At 38.0% G+C, this 23902-nt stretch overlaps 1 protein-coding gene across 1 annotated transcript in view; it reads right to left on the bottom strand.

Annotated features, from left to right (window-relative positions):
* The window catches only part of LOC150097470 (sodium-dependent phosphate transporter 1-A-like), a 263701-nt gene that overhangs the window by 113500 nt on the left and 126299 nt on the right, over positions 1-23902 (bottom strand). Inside the window, exons 5-6 of the mRNA XM_090406931.1 lie at positions 10959-11055; positions 10648-10767 (exon numbers count right to left, since the gene is read on the bottom strand). Of these exons, the coding sequence (XP_090263057.1) occupies positions 10648-10767; positions 10959-11055 (217 nt within the window). The remainder of the gene's footprint in view (positions 1-10647; positions 10768-10958; positions 11056-23902) is intronic.

Genomic DNA, 23902 nt, shown 5'->3' on the forward strand with positions numbered 1-23902 from the left:
ACTTTTGGGAGTGGCAAAAACAGAGCTCCACACTACTACAAAGTTAAGGGTGGTCATCACTCTACCTAGGTTTCATTTAAGGAGCCTAATTCACAACCAGGTCATTGAACTAGCCCACCCAATAAAACTTTTTGGGAGTGGCAAAAACAGAGCTCCACGCTACTACAAAATTAACGTTGATCATCACTTTGCCTAGGTTTCATTTGAACTTGTGTCACGAATTAATTGTTCTCCCTAAAACCACGAGCACAACTGATCACGTAACCCTTAGGCATTGATTTCCTAAAAAAAGTATCAGTTTGCATGCAATTTTGCCACAGGCACTGTGTCTCTATGTGGGGTAGAGCTTAGACCAAATCCCAGTCTCAGGGAGCAACAATGTCACAATGAAGATGAGACGAGTGTAGCACTGGAGATTAAAGCAGCAAAACAGATGGAGGAAGATCCTGATTAGAGGGAGCAGTTAATAAGCAATGCCACAGGTCAAGCTACTTCTATGGAAGAAAAGAGGGTGATTGAGGAGTTCCTACACACAGCATTCCAGAAGTACAACAGGGTTTTTACTGAAGAGATCACCTCATTGTCCTGTACGGATTTAGTGGAACATGCCGTCCAAATCACTACAAAAAATCCCGTTCACATTAAAGAATATCAGACACCAATCAAACAGATGGAGAGACTCCAAGTGATGCTGCGGGGATAATTAAAAAATCAAACTCTCAATGGAACAGCCCTTATATTCTAATACAGAAACCTAATGGCAGTCTTAGATTCGTTCTAGACTTCAGAGAAGTAAACAAGGTAACAAGGCCAATTGACTTCCCATTATGCAAAATAGAAGAGCTACTGATAGGACTGGAAAAAGTAAAATACTTCTCAAAACTAGATTTGAATTCATGTTACTATCAGATCCCATTAAGGAAAGAAGACAGGAGGTATTTTGCATTCACAATGAGATGGCAGAAATACCAACTGCATAGGCTCCCACAAGGAGCACAAAACTCCGCCATGTAGTTTCAGTCTCTTATGAACATAGTCCTCGCTGGCATCCTGGGCAGGGGGGTTAATTGCTTTCAAGACGACCTACTGATCTATTCACGAGACCTACACACACAAGGAAATACTATCAACCCTGTTGGCAAGTTTGCATCAGGCCAAGATGTCTTTAAAATATTCAAAATGTCAATTTTTTTTAAAGGAAGTGGAATACCTGGTTCACAAGGTTAGTGAACATAGAATAATTCCTAGTCAAAGCAACATATGTGCCATTCTTGAAGCAAAAATTCCAAGAATGGTGAGGCAAGTTTGAAGATATATAGGGATGATACATTTTTATAGAAAATTTATTTCAAATTGTTCCATATTGATGGAGCCTATTGTCAAACTAACAAAAAAGGGGTAAAATTTATTGAAAGTTTATTTTTCACTAGGTTAGACTATAATAAATTTAGTTTAATCCTTTATCCCAGTGAGAGCAAACAAAGTTTGCACCTGAAAATATCTTCAGGACTGAATATAGTGTTGGTAGCTGGGATAGGAGTGTTGGTAGCTTGCTCCACCTTTGCTATGAGTTGCCTTGGTGTTGTACTACTTACCCAGGTAAGATAGTACAACACTATATTCAGTCCTGAAGATATTTTCAGGCGCAAACTTTGTTTGCTCTCACTGGGATAAAGGATTAAACTAAATTTATTATGGGGTAAAATTTAATTGGACAAGTGAGCAGCATGGCACCTATGAATTCTCTAAATTTAGCTCTAATATATAACGATTTCCAGTCCATAGCCTTCATTAGCAGAAAGCTCTCATCCTCTGAGCTGAACTATTCAGTCATTGAGAAGGAGGCCTTGGCAATCATGTTTTCATTCAGGAAGTTAAGATATTTGCTGTTAGGACAACATATAATACTAAGGTAGGATCACCAGCCACTATCTTTCCTGTTCTCTATGAAGGATAAGAACCAAAGAATAATTAGGTGGACCCTGGAACTCCAAGAGTATGACACTGACTCAGTATATCCCAGGAAAGAAAAATGTGCTGGCTGAATACTTATTGAGATCTCTAAGAGCAAACAATGAAGAAGATGAGCCTAGTGACAGTGATAATCCCAACCCCATACATAAGATCGAGAATTTAGAGGAGAATAAGAATAAGCCCCCCCCCCACCCACCTTCAATCATGGAGAAACTTCTTATTATTGTAGCTCAGCAAAAAGACCCCATGTGGAGCACAGTTTATAACAGAGTTGAAAAGGGAGAGCCACTGCCCAGTGAGTTTTCATTCCTGAAAACCCTACATATGGATGATAATGGGCTTCTACTGTCCAAGCAGGAAGGAATGGGAAGATGGAGAGATAAGATACTGGTCCCGTCAGTCATGATCCTATGGGTGCTTTATACATTTCATGACTCTGACCTGACAGGGCATCAGAGGTTCAAGCATACGTGGCAACGCATCTCCGATAGATATCTGTGGAAGGGTATGAGGAGAGATGTACTTTCATATGTGTCCTCCTGCCACATCTGCCAAAACAAAGCCGGCTTTAGAGGGAAGGTCCCCGTGCAACCATTTCCTATTCCTGTCCGACCTTTCTAGGCAGTGGCTGTGGACATAATCAGGCTCCTACTCACTTCACAGAAAGGAAATAAATACATACTGCGTGCAATAGACATGTTTACCAGATTCCCTGAGGCAGTGGCAATGAGAGATCAGACTGCACAGATCATAGTTAATAAATTCTTAAAGCTAATAGTATCCAGATATGGAACACCTCAGACTCTCCTTCCCGACCAGTGTGCAAACTTCACAGCTGAGATTTTGCTGCAGTTATGCAAGACATTCAAGATAACGATTTTCACTACCCCATATCACCCCCAAGGGAACGGAATGTGTGTGAAAGGCTAAACAAGACTCTGAAGCAGACACTGGCCAAGCTAGCTGACAATAAGGTGAGGAGTTGGGTTACGTATTTGCCACAAACATTATTCGTCTGCAGGACTGCCATTCATTCAGCAATAAGAGAGAGCTGCATTTGCCCTTTACGGATTTGAACTGAGTTTCCCTTGTGATTTAAAATACTCTCACATTGACTCTGGTTTTGCAGACATAGACGAGTATTTGAATGATTTGATTGAGCATAATAAGATAGCTCACGATTTGTTAGCAGAATCCAGCAGACACAGTTCGCAAAAAATCAGAGCATATGTCAACAAGCTTACAAAATATAAGGAATTGAACCTTGGAAACTTGGTTCTCCTTGAGCAAAAATCAATCAAGCAGAAAGGAGCAAAATTTGGAAGAAGAGCACTGGGCCCCTGCGAAATCCTGGAGAAACTTTCTCCAGTAAATTTTAGAATTCGAGACGTAAAAAACCCTGGAAAGGTCATTATAGTACATTCAGATAGGATAAAGCTATATAACAAAAGAAATGACAGGCTTGTGTGCTTGAGTGACTCCTTAGACTCGACCTCCAGCCATCAAGAAAGGAGGAAGACAGGGGCACACTATGCCAATCAAGGGGGAAGAGATAACTTCATATCAGAGGAGGAGGATGCCCAATATCACAGGTTTGTGAACCAGGAGGGTCACAATGAAAATGAAAACGAACGCTACGAGACCCCAAGGGAGAGCAGTACAGAGGTTGATGATATGGGGAGCAAGCGGCACTTTCAGACACGATACTAATTGAGATCAAGAAGCAGTGTAAACATTATAGAGAGAAGTAGTAATAAAATTCACTACCCAGGTAACGGGAGAAATAGAATAAGGAGAGCAGGTTGTCATAAAGGGGTAAATTACCCGAGGGATAGTGACAGCATGAGTCACAATGTAAGTCGCACCCAAAAGAGCCCACAGGTCAGGCTGATGGCATTCCCTGCTCAAAATTAAAAGACAAATCTGAGTATTGCCCGACCCAGAGAAAGCAAGAGACATGATACAGAAACAGATTAAAGAAAAAATTTTTCATGAAGGGGTGGATACAGGGGGTATTGTATGTTGGGCAGTTGTAATGACTGGAGGACATTTGCCATTGTCAGTTATGTGTGCATTGGAGGCAAAGTGTGATGCCAGGAGATTAGCTATTTCTATGGGTGATGTTGCAATTGAGCCATCTGGGTATGATACAGGTGGGAATAGTGTAGGGCAAAAGGTAGTTATCACCTTGTAATAGTACATAAGCAAGTTAGTGAAACATGATCTCCCTTTAACAAACCCATTTGGATAACCACAGAGAATACTGCTGTGATCAACTCATTTCTGCATCCTACTTCTCACCACTCTTTCCAGTACCTTCACCAGAACTCCAGATACACAGATTGGCCTATAATTTGAAACTACAGCCTTATCACCACCTTAATGGAGTGGGACAAATTTACCCTCTTTCCATTCCCCTGGAACCTGTGCTATTGCAAAACTCTTATTAAAGAGGCATGTCAATGCTGCTGCCAATTCCCTGGAACATTCCCTTAAGAAGCATGGTGATATGTCATCAAATCCTACAGCCTTATTGACATCAACTTTATTTATTTTCTCAAATACCTCCTGCTTACTCACAATTAAGCCATCCTCTCCTATGTTCTCTACACTTAAGTTCGTCATGATTCCACTCATCAGGATGAAACACCTTTATAAATTGATCACTGAATACCTCAACAATGTCTTCTGCAGCAGTTACCATTTTACCAGTTTCATCCCTTAACATCATCTTACCATGATGAGCGTCTGTAGCTCAGTCGATATAGACAAAGCCCTTCAGTCAGAATGACCTGGGTTGGATTCCCATCCATGATGTAAGGAACCTTTAACGTCTCTTTTGACCAAAGGTGAGTTATCCAGTTTCATATGGAGGTGGAGGGTTTTTTCATTACGAAACTCGGGTTTTTTGTCCCTCAAACCGACCCATGAAAACACACACACACACACACACACACACACACACAGATCTACAGTCATAAAATACATACTTAATCCCTCACTAGGTGGACTCAACCAGCCTAAGGACAGCTGAGGAATGGGGAGGAACCCCATACAAATAAATAAATCTAACCATGATCATTCTTCCTTCTACTTGCCACATATCTAAAATACTCGCAAGGGTTGTTCTTCACCAGATTTGCCAATACTGCACTTTTGTTTTCCTTACTAACTTGAGTCACTCTTCTGGTTTATTCTTTATACTCTTCATGTAACTGATTATTACCATTATTCATCTTGTACTTTTCCAAAGTACCTTCTTTTTTCCAGATTTCAAGCTTGAGCTCCACGTTCATCCATTTTACCTTACTCAGGCTTTTTGCCTTTGGAATACATTCACACACTGATGCTGTTATGTATTTCTTTGCCAGTTCCCATGCAGCATTTATTTCCTTACTGCTCAACTCCTCATTTCATGTTATAACTCTAAGTTGTCTCCTAAGCTTATCATAATCACCAGCCTTATTCCATATATATTCTTTCCTCACAAAGGACTATATACAGCTAGCCACAACCCAGGTAATCACTTTCACTAAATGATCATGAGGAAATGTGAAACCCCTCTCACAATTATATCCTCTGATGAAATTATTAGATCTAGAACTGTTGATCCTCACGTGCCTTCTTCATGTACTGTCTGAGATAGTTATCTCTCAAGAACTCAAGAAATTCTCCTTAAGAACTAATACATTTATTCCAGCGATGCTCCAGCATCATTATCACATCCTTGTAGAGGTTCTCAGTAAGATCTGCAAAATACCCTCTACAGCTACAATCACCTCTTGATTCGAAGAAAAATGCTGACCAGTGAGGAAGAGTTTTAGTTTTGGGAAGACAGAGAAGGCAGAGGGAGCCAAATCTGAGAAATAGGGTGGATATTCCAACAATTCATAGCACAGATCCCTTAATTTTCCCATTGCCAAAAAAACTTTTGTGCAGGTGCATTGTCCTGATGAAAGATGATATTTTTCTTCTGCAAACCGTCTTTTTTCATGAATTGTATTCATCTAGTCTGGTTAAAAGGTTGAAATAATATTCCCCAGTTATCATTTAACTCTTTTCAAGATAATTAATAAACAAAATGCCTTTAGCATCCCAAAACACCGATGCCATGACCTTTCCTGCTGATGGAACCGATGTGTCTTCTTTAGCACTGAACAACCATCTTCTGTCCACTGTTTTGACAGCTGTTTGGATTCTAGTGTGTAATGGTGAATCCAAGTCTCATCCATAGTAATAAATCGATGCACAAAATCAGTTTTATTCTTGTTAAAACACTCCAAGCACTGTTCAGAGATTTTCATGCGAGCGCTTTTTTGATCTGCTGTGAGCAAGCATGGCTTTTTTGCACCCATCTGGCCGCAAAACTTTTTCATATGCAACGAAAAATATATCCTACACATTCTTTTGAAATACCTATAGTGTCAGCAATTTCATGCACGTTGACTCGTTGGTCATCCAATACCATATCGTGCACTTGATCAATGATTTCTGGTGTTGTTACACTTTTTGGACGTCCTTCACGTGGATCATCTTCAAGGCTGCTACGGCTACGTTTAAACTCTGCATCATCTCATCTGAAAATGTCGAAAAAGGCCATAAACTTTTATGAACTTCGAATGAATTTATTTTGGCGTTAAACCTTCTTTTACCAAGAATTTTTTTGTGACTGCACGATACTCAATTTTATCCATTTCAAGGGATACAGACAACACTTTTGCTTCAGACTTTTGCCATAAATCATTAGAATAACTGAGGCATGGTTGAGTATAGATAGATATAAAACAATATATCTCTATAAAAAACTGTATAAAACAAACTGCTTCATAGAATGACTTGCAATTTCACATGGATGCTTATGACAGATGTACCAACTTATAAAAAAATGTTTTTTCCGATAGCATTGGTCGAGGCTGAGAACTTTTCAGACCTTCCTCGTATATCACCATAATTAAAATCACCAATAATAATTACCCTTCCTTTTTTCACTAATCCAAGTTGTTTATACATTTCTTCATCATCACCATCCGCATTCCCTGGCCTGTAGCAACATCCAACTAAATATGTCTTCCTGTTAAACCTCCACCTCATAGCCACTGATTATTACAAAAGCCGATTAGAAGAATATAACAGAAAAATGCAAGATCTCCTATGTGACGGTTCCACATATGAAATTATACATCAAGACTCCACGATGTTGCAAAGGAAAAAAGTCCAAAAATTACTGAAAAGAGTGACGTCATAGTCCAAAGAAATCATCAGGAAAATAAAACCAATTCATGTTAAACCACCCCGTGTTTATGGATTACCAAAAATCCAGAAAACTAATATCCCCCTATGCCCCATAGTTGATAGCATAGATAATCCCACATATAAACTGGCCCAGCATTTAGCCAAGTTGCTTGTCCCCCCTTACTGCCAACTCCTCTTTTCATTCAGTCCATTTCAAAACACTGATTAAAAATCTCATCCTAAAAAATTCAGACATAATGGATAGTTTGATGTCACCTCTTTATTTACCAATGTACCACTTATAGACACTCTTGATTTAATCAAGTCTAAATTTCCTCCTGATATTTTGAATTATTTAAATTTACTATGAATACAGGTTACTTTACATGGGGAGGAAAATTTTACAAACAGATTAATGGTACAGCTATGGGTCCCCCCCCCCCCCCCCGTTAGCAAATTTTTACATGGGACACTTTGAAAACAAAGTACTTACCACTGCTACATACAAGCCACAAGTGTGGTTACACTATGTAGATGATGTGTTTGCCATCTGGCCCCATGGACAAGACACTTTGTATGCATTTGTCAAAATCCACTTCACAATAGAAAAAGAATCAAAAAACTGTTTACATTTCTTGACACAATAGTCACCTGCCTTTCAGATGGATCACTATCTTTTTCCATTTACAGAAAGCCTACATACACAGGAAGATACCTACATAAACAATCACCTCATCATCATCCAGTCCAAAAGTATGGCATTTTAAAAACACTTACACACAGAGCCAGAGCCATTTGTTCTAATGATACAGCTCTGACCATAGAACTCAAATATCTGCACCATACGTTCTTAGCTATAATCCCTACAAAATAGATAAAACACTACATAGTCCCATTACTCTGCCCTCCCCTGATACACAAGAACACAACATGACCATTTCTATTCCCTATGTCAGAGCTATATCAGAAAAGATAGCCCAAGTATTGATGAAACATGGCCTTTGCACCACTTTCAAACCTCATGTCAAACTAGCAACTCTGATCTGCTCCCCTAAGGATAAACTTCACCCTTTAGTACACCCAGGAGTGTATGAGGTTCCCTGTGACTGTGACTTGGCCTATTATGGGCAAACAGGAAGATCAGTTAACATCCGACTGGAAGAACATGAAAAATACATTCGCTACTATTACTATGGCAAGTCAGGACTGGCAGACCACACTTTGGACACTCCTTCACATAGGATTAGATGGAGGAAAACGAATGTGCTATTTAGGAGTCATTACAGATCTGAAAGATTATTTTTTTGAGTCAGCAATGGCTTTGAAGAATTCTCCCAACCTTAACAAATATGGTTGCATCAATTTGCCAAAAATTTGGGAGACTGTTATCCTAAGGGAAACTCCCACATAGCTTTTTTTTTCCATTAGAGGGCACCAAAAAATAGGACTTTAGATCTTTTGTCCATTGAAATTGTATTGTTTCACTCACTCACTGTCACATGTACAAGTGTGTTGTGCTCTGATGATGCTGAGTTGAAATTCAGTAAAATATAAGCAGTTAATAAAACATCTCTTTGATACAACTGTGTGGTGTTGTTAATACCATTAAAAATAAGTCATGAATAACCGTCAACACCTAAGCTTATCTGTTAGAATGTATCACCATTCTTATTACCTGGTATAAGTAACTATTATAACTGAAGTAATCAGATACTGGGTACCAACACTCAATTATAGTAATGTGCACTTTCCTAGAGTAATTAATAAATGCTATGGATCCATAAATTATTATTATTATTATTATTATTATTATTCAGGCCTCCATGGAGTCAAAAGACTCATCGTGGGGGGGTCCTTCCTAAGAACATCAAGTCTGTCAAGACTCATCGAGGGGAGGTTCCCCCTAAGAAACACAAAGTCTATCATACCACTCCTTAAACTCATTGACTGTTCTCGCTCCCACCACTCTATCAGGCAATGCATTCCACGGTTCAACCACCCTCCACACAAAGAAACCACTCCTTACCCGCTTGCTTACAGTTTCCTTTCATAACCTCCAGGGATGGCCTCTTGTCATCACTCCTTCCTGCTGTTCAACCAAGCGAAAGAACTCCCCAGTGTCAACCCTGTAACCACCTCTCAACAGTTTAAAAGTCTCAATCATATCACCTCTCCTTCTTCTATCCACCAAACTCTGCAGTCCACATTCCCTCAGCCGATCCTCATAACTATGCTTGTACAGTCCTGAAACCATCTTTGTCATCTGTCTTTGTATCCTTTCCACAGTTAATTTATCCCCTTCAAATCCTGGGGACCAAATCTGACAACAATAGTCCAAGTGTGGTCTGATCAGAGACTTATACAACAGAATGATAACTCTCTTATCTCTGCAGGTCAGTGTCCTTCTCATAATTGCAGCAATCCTGTGTGTGTGTGTTACCTTCACCACCTTTGCAATATGTACCCTAAACTTCAGGTTTCTATAAATCATCAACCCCAGATCTCTTGTCTCCCCTACTTCCTCCAGTATAATTCCTCCAATAGAGTATGCAGCATCCCATCGATGTTTCCCAAACCTCAAGACCTTACATTTTCTGCATTAAACTGACACCCCCATTCATTTGCGCATCTATCTAGCTTATTTAAATCCTCTTGCAGGGCTACCACATCTGCACTATTACTAATAATCCTTCGCAGCTTCGCATCATCTGCAAACAACTGAATATCCCCTTGCAATCCAATGGCAATGTCATTGATATAAAGGTTAAACAATATAGGTCCTAGTACTGAGCCCTGTGGGACCCCACTTGTAACCCTCCACCTCCTTGAAACTGCTCCACCATACACAACTCTCTGATACCTATCAGACAGCCAATCCTGAATCCAGTTGACCAATCTGACATCCAGACCCATGTACTGCAACTTAAATATCAGCTTATCATGTGGCACCCTGTCAATACAACATAATATAGGATCGAATTTAAAGAATGCTATATTTATGTGGCTAGCCTGGTTTTTATTGGCCTGGTTGGCCAATGGTTAGTGAATCTGCTCTCCAGCCAATACTCTGCAGGTTCGAATACCGTCATGGGCATGGATGTTTGTGATTGCCCTATTAACTCTTTAAGGAAAGGGCATCTGTAACTTTACCACTCTAGCAAAAGGCTTCACTCCCAAAACCCTATGAGTTATGGAAGTGATAATACAGCATCCAGTGATGTCAAGTGTTAATAACTAACTAATATTTAAGTATTATATTTTAAAGCTTTGTTTGATTATTTAAAAAGCAGTATAATTTCAAAAGGTATAGCAGGTTATCATATAAAATAAAATACTATTTACTAAGAATATTATTAGTAAATATTATTATAATATTTATTCATGATTAATAAAATAATAATATACTTAATGATAATATTGATGATGACAGATGGAACTTACTTTTTATAACTTTCCGCTGATGTGGTACTACAAAGATTCGGATAATAGCACCAACAATTATGCTAACTCCAAGTGACAATATCAATACTCCCCACCAGGGAATTATGTTAAATTTAAGCACTAAACAAAAAAAAAAAGTTACATAAATTAAAATTCCAGTTAAAAAATGTGCAATTGAATTTTATCTATGATGGAACTAAATGCTTTTTTTTTTCTTAATGTTATATGGTTTATATAATCTGTCATTAAATCATTCAGTTTTTCTAAAGTTAAAATAAACCTTTAAAAATCATACAAACAAGGATACGTACTTTCTGGGCCATCATGAACAACAGAAAATACATTCACAAAAATAGTAAACCCATAGAAAAATGGCAGTGACATTAATCCAGGTTCAACGGGATCATTCTAAAAGGGAATGAAACATTTGAAAATTACAAAAATCATTTGAAAATATAAAGGCAAATTAAAACAAATTCAAAATTTCAAAAACAAAATTTTAATTTTTCAATATTGACTCCAGTGTTTAGTTGGTACTGAACTAATTATCAGAGTTAATAAACCTTAGGCAAATTTTTAATAGCAGGCTTTTGATAATATATTTTTTTGATATTTTCTGTCAACCAGGCAACTAGCTACCAAGGGGAATAACTTTTTTAGACATCAGCCTCTTAGCAGTTAATAAGAAAAAATTAATCTGAAAAATATTTATCCTCCTGAATTTTTAGAAATGCAATGACTATGAAAATGGAATAGCATCACTCCTGTTTTGTCAAATGAAACATAGAATCAAAGTTGCATCCATCTCCAGTCAAAATACTTTTCATGATTCGTAAACACAATCTGGATCTCATAAATGTTATATTAGAAATGGCTGAATACCAACCAAGAGAGAGATGAGTAGAGTGATCAAGGGTGAGGAAAACGAGCAGAATGTGAATGAAAATATAAAAGTATAAAGTGTAGTAGGTTTGTAGCAGGGCTGCAGGTGAGCAAGAAGAAATAGAGTGGTAAGAGGTGTGATGTATGGAGAATCTATGATCTTTGATGTACAAGATAGAATGTCAGAGTAGTGTTTCCCTGAGGAACAACAGATAGTGTGACTAAGGCAATTAAGCAAGGTGTAGGGTGGATGAGATGATTGTGATGGTGGGCATGAATGACTTGAAAGGCGATATGAATCGGGTGGAAATTGATATGAGGTTTGTGCTTGAGGTTGTATGGAAGAAGAATGAGAGAGGAAAGATAGTGAGTGTGTTGCCCAGGAATGATAATGCAGAGCGCAGAGAAGAGCATCAATAATGAATGGTATAAGCCAGAATGTGTTGAAAGAGAGGCTTGGATTATGTGTGTGCTTGAAGAGAATTTGAGGACGGAAAAGAACTGTGTGTGACAGGTTTGCATGTGAGAGATAATGAAGAGATTCTAAAGTTGCTCTCTGAACAATTCAGTGTGTCAATGCAGGTAAACTAGAATTATCAGGGTGGAAGGTAGCAGGAATGACCTCTTGTGGAAATAGTCATGTGACAGAAAAGAGAATACATCATGTAATGCTGAATCCAGTGGAGTCTTCAGAGGGTATAGAAACAGTGATAATGCCTTGATTCTTTTTACTAATGCCGGGCGTATCTGGAACAAAGGAGATGAATTGGTGGTGCTGATAGCATTATCCGTGTGTTGAGGCTTAAGTGCTGTGAAGAATTCATGTTAGAGGTTTAATGAAATAACTACTTCGGACAAACAGGCAGGTCAGCATTTATCTGGTTAGAAGAACACAGTTCTTACATCTGCAAGCACAATTATGGTCAGTGCTTGCTATCTCAGTATCTCCCATATGCTTTGCATTATGGGAGATACTGAGATAGGAGTGATGATAGCTTTATCCACCTTTGCAACGAGTTGCCCGGTGTTGCACCACCTTAGGTCAGTGCTGAAGATATTTTCAGACCCAAACTTTGTTTGCTCACACTTGTATAAAGGATTAAACTAAATTTATTATGGCTAATAAATTATTAATATTGCAATATTTCCTCAATTATATGCCATTGTATTTATGCATAACATCCCACAGCTCTCCCTTTTTCGAATCATCCAGTGTTCGTGTTCTATTTTGTAATTAACTATTGTCACCACTGATGATGGCCTGTAACATTCAGACTGAAATATATGGCCTTAAATAACTAGTACTACTTTTTTTTTTTCATGTTAATTGAAGAAACCTCTTATGTATCTCTTCAACAACAATTATCTCATTGTACTCAACAATATTGTCACATTATTGAGATAATATGGTTGAGTACCAGATGGATATACTGTTCCTATCTTCAATTCCTCTGACGTTGAATTTCTTCTTCTTCTTCTAGATGTTGAATTGGAGATTGTTCCACTAGCATACTTTTTTCACTGTTCAACCTGCTACTCTGGCAAAAACAGCAGGGGCATTGTTTAGCTGGGCAATACCCCACATGGAATAAAATATCATGTTGTATTATCAGATGTATTTCTGGTTTAAGCCAATAGAGAGTTTCAATTTAGTTAGCTAAGCCCCAAACTTCCAGCCAATCCTCATTCATTCAGTACCCAGTGGACACCTACTAATGGGGATGCACCACATAAATGTGAGGATTAGACATTAGGTCAGAAGCCAAGGCAGATCTCCACAATCCTTAAAGTTAAAGGTGAAGTGGAGATCTCCTCCCAACTATCTGGCTTTGACTCTTCAGCAACACTAAACAGCTTTGGATCATCAGCAAACAACTGGATTTGTTCAACCTGCTACTCTGGCAAAAACAGCAGGGGGCATTGTTTAGCTGGGTAATACCCCACATGGCATAAAATATCATGTTGTATTATCACATATATTTCTGGTTTAAGCCAATAGAGAGTTTCAATTTGGTTAGCCAAGCCCCAAACTGCCAGCCTATCCTCAGTACCCAGTATTCATTCAGTACCTTCAGATCCAGGGGTGTAGTCAGGCCAGGGTGCACCAGAGCCATGCCCTGGTACATTTTTAAAGCTATCAAAATTTTTTAATTCATTATGATAAATTATAAGATAATAATAATGAGACTTATAATGTATTTCCAGCTTTTGGTCAAAAAATAGCAGCTTGCCGCTCTTGTCATTTTCGTTTCAGAAAACAAGGCAATGACCTGCGTCTATGTTCGGTTTCGAAGTTTCAAAACCAAAGAAAACTGACAATATTGCACCCCCACCCAATGCTATATCACAGTTGGTCATTTTTCATCCCTACACCCCTAACAAGTTCAATGGACCTGACAAGTTAAAACATGTAGTGTGTAGTGTGCTCTGTGAAATTGTGTCCTCGCTATAGTTTGCTATATGGTGTTGGAGAAAGTATTTTAAGAAGAAAAGTGTAATAGTGCATCAACAATATGAAGAGAACTAATGAAAACAAATTAACCATTTAGTTCTCAAAACTTAAAATAAAGAATAATAATAATAATAATAATAATAATAATAATAATAATAATTATAATAATAATAATAATAATAATTATAATAATAATAATAATAATAATAATAATAATGCTGCACTTCGTGCTCTGGATTTCTGTTTCCAAGGTAGAGCCCTGGCACTATTTCTTTTAGGACTACAATCCAGTTCAGATCCTTTCTTATATCATTCGTGTACAAATTTAATAGTAGCGACCTCAGTACAGAGTCCTGCAGCACACCATTAGTCACATGTCTTCTCCTAGACTCTACTCCACCATTAACCATCTTCTCCAGTACGTTTGATTATGATTCCTAAGATGATGATAGCTTATTTCCCACCTCTGTCTTGGAGTCTCCTTTCTGCAACACAACTATTCCCCCCCCCCTTAATACTCGCTTGGCATCCTAAAAGAGCTAAGACCTTAAACAATCTGATCAAAGGCACTGACCAGGCTGCTACTCAGATTTTCAACTTGCACAGAAACCTTCAGAATGCATTAACTGCATAGGTCAAGGACAAACTGTATATCTAAATCTAAGACTGAACCAATTATAACTGAAATTACATTCTAAGATCTAACACAATTTATAAGCATTACTGCTCACTTTATTTTATTTTATTTTTTTTTTTACAAATTACTTATTATTATTTTTCCAGGGCATCCGTATTAAGAGTTTCTACCATGCACCACCTATTGAGAATTTATTAAAAAAAGTTAGTGATATTCAGTTTTTAAAATAACTGATTATCCACCTTAAAGTAAGTTTAAGATGCTCTTAAAACTTGTAATTTTTAATAACAAAATATTTTGAATGTGATGTTTAATGGTCAAAGCTGGATACTCGAAGGAAATTCCCACATCAACTTTTAAGGAATGCAGAGAAAGAACTGACAAAGGTTTCTGACCTAATATTCAATCCTTACCTTCTTGTGGAGCACCCCATACAGAATATATGAATATATGATACAGAATGAATGAGGATGGGCTGGAAATTTGGGATTTAGCCACCCAAATTGTATCCTTATTGGCTTAAATCAAAATCCAAAATGATACAACACGACAGAATTTCAGGACGACCCAGCCATTGCACAGTTAAACAATGCGGCCAATGTTTTTGTCACGAAACCAGGGCAAACAACAAAAAGTCAGCTACGGGAGTAAATCCCCAGTCAAAATCCCATTGGCATCATTAGCAGAGGTTCAGTATTACCACTGTCAACATAAGAGGCATCAATGGTAAGGGAGATCGGATAAGGAGAGGAAATATTATCAAAGCAAGGATTATTTTGGTAGGATGACACAAAAAAAGAAAAAGATCAAGTTTTTGGTGGATTGATACAGTAAGATGTGCCATAAAAAACAGAAATATTAAGATCTGATAATATTGGAATCTTGATGAATAACAGATTAATTTGAAGAAAAGTGGTTGATGAAAAGTTAGGAATGACCTAATTTTTTAATAGTACTGTCATGATATTTGGTACACTCCCTGAGGGTGCATATGAAGAATGATATTTTTATGATGATGTAATTTCTAATTCTAAAATAAACATTTACCCAGTAAATGTGTACTATGTAAATGTTTATTTAGAATTTTAAATTAGAGCATGGAGAGAATATTTTTTGAATAAGATGGCCGATGTACCTCAGTAGAAGTGATATTTGCATCCTCTGCAGAAAGCCGTTCAAAGAAGGACTTAAGTTTGATTCTATTTATTAGTTAGATAGTGCTAAAATTCTCTTGCCTACTTCCTATAAGGGAATAAAAGACATTAAGCTGGTTTATTTATTTATTATTTTTTTACTGCTGAATGAGATCATTCCTTCTTCATCTTCTTCTTACTAACATGGATTTTAGGCCAGGTGGCCTGTTCCAGTCTCATGCCATCTCTTTTTTGGTCTTTCGATTCTTCTTTTTCCACTTAATTTATATCTGTATAATATTTTTGTTAGTCTGCTGTTGTCCATTCGATTTAAAATTACTTCTATATTACTTCTACAACTCAAAATTAAATACCAACTACTACTACTGAAGAGGATGATTCTGTAAAGCTACCATCGAGGAAAGAACTTAATGATATTATTCATTTACTCAGGAACAACGCCAGCCTTGTTGGTCGAGTGATTAGTGTATCCGCTCTCCAGTCAAAAGGCCAGGGGTTCGAATCCTGCTGTGGACATGGATGTTTGTGATTGTCTGTTAAAATACTAGTGGTGGGCGGTAGATGGCATTGGTGTGGTTGCCGTTCATTATAGTTGGTCAATTGAGTGGTGGAGACAGAGAGCTTTAGAGTAGGTGTCCACTCAGCCAACCAGACTGGCAAAAAAAAAAAGTCTATAGACTTTTTTTTTGCCAGTCTGGTTGGCTGAGTGGTTAGTGTATCCACTCTCCAGCCAAAAGCTGCAGGTTTGAATTCTGCCATGGACATGGATGTTTGTGATTGTCTGTAAAAAATACTGGTGGTGGTCGGCAGTGGATGGCATTAGTGTAGATGATGAAGGTAGTTGTGGTTGGTGGAATGGTGGAGACGTAGAGTTGTAGAGTAGGCGCCCTCCCTCGATGAGTCTTGGACTCCCTGGAGGTGTTACATAATAATTTTATGTAATAACAACAAATTCCCAGGAATAGACAAAATCTCTGCAGTTATTACTGAAAGCAGAAAAAAAAAGAAACTAGAAAACAAAACATATGAATTGATTTTAACCACATAGAAGAAAGAGAAAATGCCAAAAGAATGGAGAAAGAGCCTGATCTGCCTGATACATGAGAAGAATGACAAAATGGTCTGTGGAAATTATAGAGGTATTTCTCTGTTATGTACAGCATATGGAATATTTACCTCTATTTTGAAGAACAGATTAAACCCATTTATGAAGAAGAAAGCTGTTGTCTACCAAGGAGGTTTCGGGAAAGGCAAATCCACAAGTGATACATATAGTTAAACAATTATCAGAGAAATTTTGGGGATTTGATATAAATATTCATCAGACTTTTGTTCATTTCCAATAAGCATATGACAAAATTAATGAATGGAAATTATATAAGATTATGATACACTTTGTAATACTAGATAAGCTAGTAAGACCTACAAGGCTAACAATGGAAAATTCAGAAGTGCAGGTTAAAATACATTATTTAACAGATCTCTTTACAGCAAGATGATAGTTTGGTACTAATACTTTTTAACATAGCATTGGATCATAGTATCAATCATTGCCAGTAGGTATGAAATAATGATTACTAACCAACCAAATGGCTTGGTTAGGACTGGTTATAGACCTGAAAGTTAACTGCTCTGTTTATTTAGAAATGCCAGGAGTATTATTAGAAATAAGGGAGATGAAATTGTTTAACTGATTGATTTTATTTGCCCCCAAATTGTTGGAATAAGTAAAACATGAAAAAAGTTGCATGAAAATGATATCCTAATAGGAATAGAAATGAAAGGATACAGTGTTTTAGCTGATAGAAAGGACAAGAAGGAAGGGGGGGGGGGAGTTTCTGTTGATGAAAGGTAGACATGAAAGAGGGAAATAGTGACAGTAGTTTTGAGGCAGGTAGTGTGAATTGGAGGATTATAGGAAGATATATTTAGCTGGATGTTACTACAGGCCAGGGAATGTGGAGCGTGGTGATGAAGAAATGTATAAGCAACTTGGATTAGTGAGAAGGCTGATCATCATGGGTGATTTCAATTATGGTGGTAGAGACTGGAATAAAGAGAATAAGGGAAGAAGGAAATTTGATAATTTGGGAATAAGAAAAATGAATTTTTCAAGTTCTTGGGAGGCAACTATCTCAGACAATTGGGCTAAAAATAAAAATAAAAAAACTATTGTGAGTTTTTTCAATATATAGCAAGTAGAAAGAAGAATGATTATGGTAAGATGATATTAATGCATGAAAGTGGTAGATTGGTAACTGCTGCAGAAGACATGGTCGAGGTATGTAGTAAGCAGTTCATCATGTTGTTTCATTCTCAGCATGAAATCAGAAGACCAACTGTAGAGAATTTAATGAGAGAAGACTTAATGGTGAGCGAGTTAGAGATATATGAGTTAAGTAAGCTAGATGTCAATAAGGCAATAGAACTTGATGACATTATTAACATTATTATTATTATTATTATTATTCCAAGACCCCATGGAGTCAGACTCATCTAGGAGGTCCTCTTGTCATACACACAGCTCTTCATACCGTGCCTTAAACACACTCAAATTCTCTGCAGACACCACACTCTCAGGCAAGGCATTCCAATCATTCACAACTCTGCATGCAAAAAACCTGCTTCTCACTCCCCTGCAAACACACACACACACACACACACACACACACATACACACACACACACACTCCTTATACAGCTTCCAGGGTTCTCCTCTGCTTCCTTTGTTCTCCCCGGATTTCCCACCATTTGCTATAAAACCACTCCAACACTGATCCTATTACCACCCCATACTAAATTGTAGATCTCTATCATATTACCCCTATTCCTGCTATCCACTAGACTCTGTAAATTACATCTTCTCAACCTTTCCTCATATTCGATATTCCAGAGATCAGAAACTATCTTAATAAGTTGTCTCTGGACCCTTTCCAACATCTTTTCGTCCTTTTGAAAATCAGGTGACCAAATCTGTGCACAGAAGTACTTGTGTAGCTTAATCAAAGCCTTATACAACAGAACAAAAATCTCCTTACTTCTAAAAGTCAGTGTCCTCCGCATCATTCCCAGAATTCTTTAAGTTGCCTTCGCAATTTTGACAATGTGTCTCCTAAATTTCAGATTCTTATCCACTATCACCTCAAGATCTCTTATTTATTCCACCTCCAACAACACATCCCCCATCAAGCATAAATTCTACATCCCATCTTTGTTTCCCAAATTTTAAAACCTTACATTTTGCTGGCCTGGTTGGCCGAGTGTTCAGCATATCTGCTCTCTGCCAAAAGGCTGCAGGTTCGAATCCCACCATGGGCATGGATGTTTGTGATTATCTGTGAAAATACTAGTGGTGGTGGTGGTGGTGATGATGATGGGCGATAAATGGCGTTGGTGTACATGATGATGATGGTAGTCGTGATTCGTTATAGTTGGTGGATTGAGTAGTGGAGACAGAGAGCTGTAGAATAGGTGTCCTCACTCGGTGACTCTTTGGACACCATGTAGGTGTTACATGATAATAATAATAATAATAACAATGAACTCATATCCCCATTTCCATGCCCATTCACTCAATTTATTCAAGTGGTCTTGTAAGGCCACAACATCTTCTCTACTCTTCATAGTTCATCCCAACTTTGTATCATCTGCAAACAACTGAATATCCCCATCCAAATCTTCACCAATATCATTAGCATACAAGTTAAATGGCAATGGCCTTAAAACAGGCACACCACTAGTAACTTTCCTCTTCCTGGATATTGCTCTCCCATACACAATTTGCTGATACCTATCAGATAGCCAGTCTCCAATCCAATGCACTAATCTAATAACCAACCCCATCAGCTCTAATTTGACTTATTGTGCGGTAATTTATCAAAATCCTTTGCAAAATCTAAGTATACCACTGTGTATCCCTCTCCTCTAACCAAGAAAGCCATCACCGTATTGTAATAAGTAAGTAGATTACTGAAACCTACCTTTAGCAAATCCATGATGTCCATCAAAGATAATTCCATTGTTGTCAACTCACTTCTGGATCCTAGTTCTCACCAGCTTCTCCAACAACTTAACCACAACACCTGATATACAGTTAATCCTATAATTCAATGTCAGAGTTCTATCACCTCTCTTATGAAGTGGCGCAGTCTTGCCTTCCTTCCACTCCTTTGGAACTCGACTCAGTGCAAGACTCATATTAAATATTATATATTATATTATATTATACTAGGGGGGGGGGCGAAGCTCCCCGGCACCTACAGCACCCCCCCGTTCCAGACTGGTAGACCAGTTCTCCTTGAATTCTGATGACTCGAATTTCGAAGATTCGACACTCAGAGTAGCCCCTGAGTGTCGAGTCTTCAAAAGGGGGACCTCCATCCCTTGGCGCCCCACCCCCCCAGTTCCTGACTGGTAGGCCGGTTCTCCTTGAATTCTGGTGACTCGAGTTTTGAAGACTCGACACTCAGGGTAGCCCCGAGTTTCAAAATGTTTCAAATAACTTGACAAAAAACATGACACCAAATGTTACATAAAAAGGCTTATCATTTTATATATATAGGGTAGATATAATATATTATATCAATATATCATATTATATATTATCCCACAGCCTTATTAATATCAAGTTTGCTCAATTCCCCATACACCTCTTGCTCACTTACAGTCAGTCTCTCTTCCCAATCATCAACTGCTCTAAATCTCTCCATGATGTCATATTCACAAGAATGAAAGACCTTTATGAACTGCTCATTAAGTATTTCCACTATATCTTTTGCAGTAGTTGTTCCTTATACCACTTTCTCCAATCATTTTCATGATCATTCTTTTTTTTTTTTTTTTGCTGGTTACATATTTAAAGAACATCTTAGGATTCTTTTTGGCTTCATTAGGTAACTGCTGCTCATACATCACTTTTGCTGCCCTTACCAACCAAGTCAGCCATCTTGCCTGGTCTTTGTAATCCTCATGGAATTGATTATTATCACTTCTCTTATGCTGCCTCCATAATGCCTTTTCTTTCTGTATGACATGCTCTTCATTCATCCATTTCATACCTACCTTATTTAACCTTCTCACCCTTAGAATACATTTAGACATTACTTCTACTAGATAGTTCTTGAATATCCCCTAAGCTGCATTGATCTCTTTTCCAGGTAACTCCTCATTTCATGCTACACCTACAAGCTGTCTCCTGAGCTCTTCATAATCACCAGCCTTGTAGTTCCACACTGCTGGCAACCACCCAGGAAGTCACTTCATGGTCACTCTCACCAACTGGAGGGTGGTTTGACACCTCATTTATAATTACATCCTCTGATGAGCTGATCAAATCCAAGACCCTCAATCCTCGTGTGCCCTATGCTACATACTGTCTGAGGTAGTTGTTCCTCAAAAACTCAAGAAACTTGTTTTCTTTACTTCCAGTTACTATCTCATCATTCCAGTCTATATTGCCATAGTTAAAATCACCCATAATAATCACCCTTTTCTTATTTGCTTGGCTAATTTGATTATACATTTCATAGTCACTACCATCCACATTACCAGGTCTATAACAACAACCAACTAAGTATTTCATTCTATTCACCTCTATCTCAGACTATACTGCCTCAAAACCACTAACACTATTTCCTTCTTGCATTTCTACCTTGTAAGGACATAACTCTTTCTCTATCATGAATAGCATTCTCCTTCCGTTTTTTACCCTTTCTATCCTCATGAAACACGTCATACCTTCCATCTCTATTCTTTTCAGGATGTCGTCTTCATCCAACCATGTCTCACTTATTCCAACAATTTTGGGGTGAACAGACTCAATTAATGGAAGCATTTCATTTGCCTTGTTTCTTACACTTCTAGCATTTGTATACAAACACAGCAACTTATTCCTGGATATATAGCTGGTTCCACTGATACCACCCATTCAATTTGATTTCTCCATGCTCAACTCAAGCCATTTCCCTTTCTCTTTATTCATCTTAAAACCCTCTTCAAATCAAACTGTTATGTTTTGATCCCAGGTCATTCCCTTTCCTTCCTGTCTACACATGCATTCACATCTTCCCGGAGCATCCACATTTCTCACACTGTGTTCCCCTGTACACCCCGAACCTCCCAATTTCCCTCTGTCTTGCACACCCATTCTCCCATTCTCTATACTCACACTGCTCACTTCTTCATTTCTAACCAGTTCTTAAATCTCTCCTGACTTATTCTCCTGCTCTTCCACATCACTTCCTACTTCATCAGTTTCAATTCTCTGCACTCAATTCTCTACCTTCCAGCAGCAGTCTCTCCAAGCGACTCGCACCTTAACCACTCCAATGCAGTCTATCATTCCTGTACAGTTCACTTTGTGCTTCAAACTCATTCCACACATTAACAAACTGCACTACTTTCTCTTCACACATTTCTGCTAACATATCATTCATAATCCTTGCTCTCTGCCTCATCTCACCACTGTTATACCTGGGGAACATGCTTATTACCTTTCCTATCACACTATTCTCTTTATCCGTCTCAACAACCTCCTGATATTCAATCTGATTTTTTTTTTGTTGTTGTTGTTGTTTTGCAGTCATTTGTACCTATTCTTTTGCTTGCTTGCTTCTTATATCTAATGCCTCAAATCACTCTACTCCAGTTTTACCTCTAGTAAAACATACTTTATGCATCCTCTCATCTAGCACACCTGTAATAATTGAATCACCATACAATGCCACACGTGGGTCTTTCTTTACCTCTTTTATACCAACGTTATTTGTTTTCATCATTTTCACTCTTCCATAGATATCTCGAATTCTTATAACTTCATTCTTCATCCATTTCTCTCTTCATCCTTTTCACTCATTTTTAACATTCATTCTTTTGAATTTTCGAACTTTCGAACCTTGCATCACACTTTTGCTCTCATTCATCCTTCAAATTTTCGAACTTTCAAACCTTGAGTCATACACGCTTGCTCACAGTTAATGCTGCTCACCACCTTATCTTTAATTGCACTTTATTTTGTAACTTCTGCCACATTTGCATCACTTTCGTCTTTCTTACCATCGATTTGGTAAGAAATCGCTCATTCTCTTTTTCAAAACTTTTTTTACTTTTTTTCACTGCTTTACACCATCCTTTTCTATTAGACGAGTACTCATCCTCCTCGTGGCATTCTTGCTACCAACACTTTCAGTTATGAACATATTAGTTAGTACTCATCAAATCCTCATTCAGCTCACGCTTCGCACACACCCTCCTTCCATCCGCCTTAAATATCCACAATTTATCGATATAATCAAATGACTACATATAGCACACCTCGCATTTCACGATACAACTCAAATCGAAATTGAATTCCTGAATGGACAAAGCTGTCACTATCTTTCCTTCGCCAGTTACTACTGAGCTCTAATTTCAAAGAATTTGTAAATAAATGTAAAAAAAAAATTCCACACACTAATAACACTACAAGTGCATAACTTTTATAGCAACTCATACTAATGCACACACACTTATATACTATTAATTATTTTATAAAACTTATATCAAACAGGAGCGCTGTTTACACACTGCTACTTGTGTGAGAGAGAGGTATGGGAGTGCTAGAAGAGGAGAGAATAGAAACAGTAGGAGAGATGGAATGAGAGAGAGGTATGGCAGTGCTAGAAGAGGAGAGAATAGAAACAGTAGGAGAGACGGAATGAGAGAGAGGCATGGGAGTGCTAGAAGAGGAGAGAATAAAAACAATAGGAGAGACGGAATGAGAGAGAGGTATGAGAGTGCTAGAAGAGGAGAGAATGGAAACAGTAGGAGAGATGGAATGAGAGAGCGGTATTGGAGTGCTACAAGAGGATAAAATGGAAACAGTAGGAGAGAGGGAATGAGAGAGAGGTCTGGGAATAAAAGAAAAGGAGAAAATGGAAACAATAGGAGAGAGGAAATGGCAAGAGGTATAATGTATGGGGACTCAATAATCCGTGGTGTTCAAGATAGGATGTGTGAGGAGTGTTTGCCAGGAGGAACGACAGAAAGTGTGGTTTTGGCAGTTAAGAGAGGTGAAAGGGGGGATGAGATGATTGTGATGGTGGGAACAAATGACTTGAGTGGTTGTGTAAATAGGGCAGCGAGAGATATGAG

This window comes from Typopeltis vanoorti, chromosome 17, assembly GCF_054136105.1.
Source record: "Typopeltis vanoorti isolate ZY-2024b chromosome 17, IOZ_Tvanoo_1.0, whole genome shotgun sequence".
Classification (NCBI taxonomy): domain Eukaryota; kingdom Metazoa; phylum Arthropoda; class Arachnida; order Uropygi; family Thelyphonidae; genus Typopeltis; species Typopeltis vanoorti.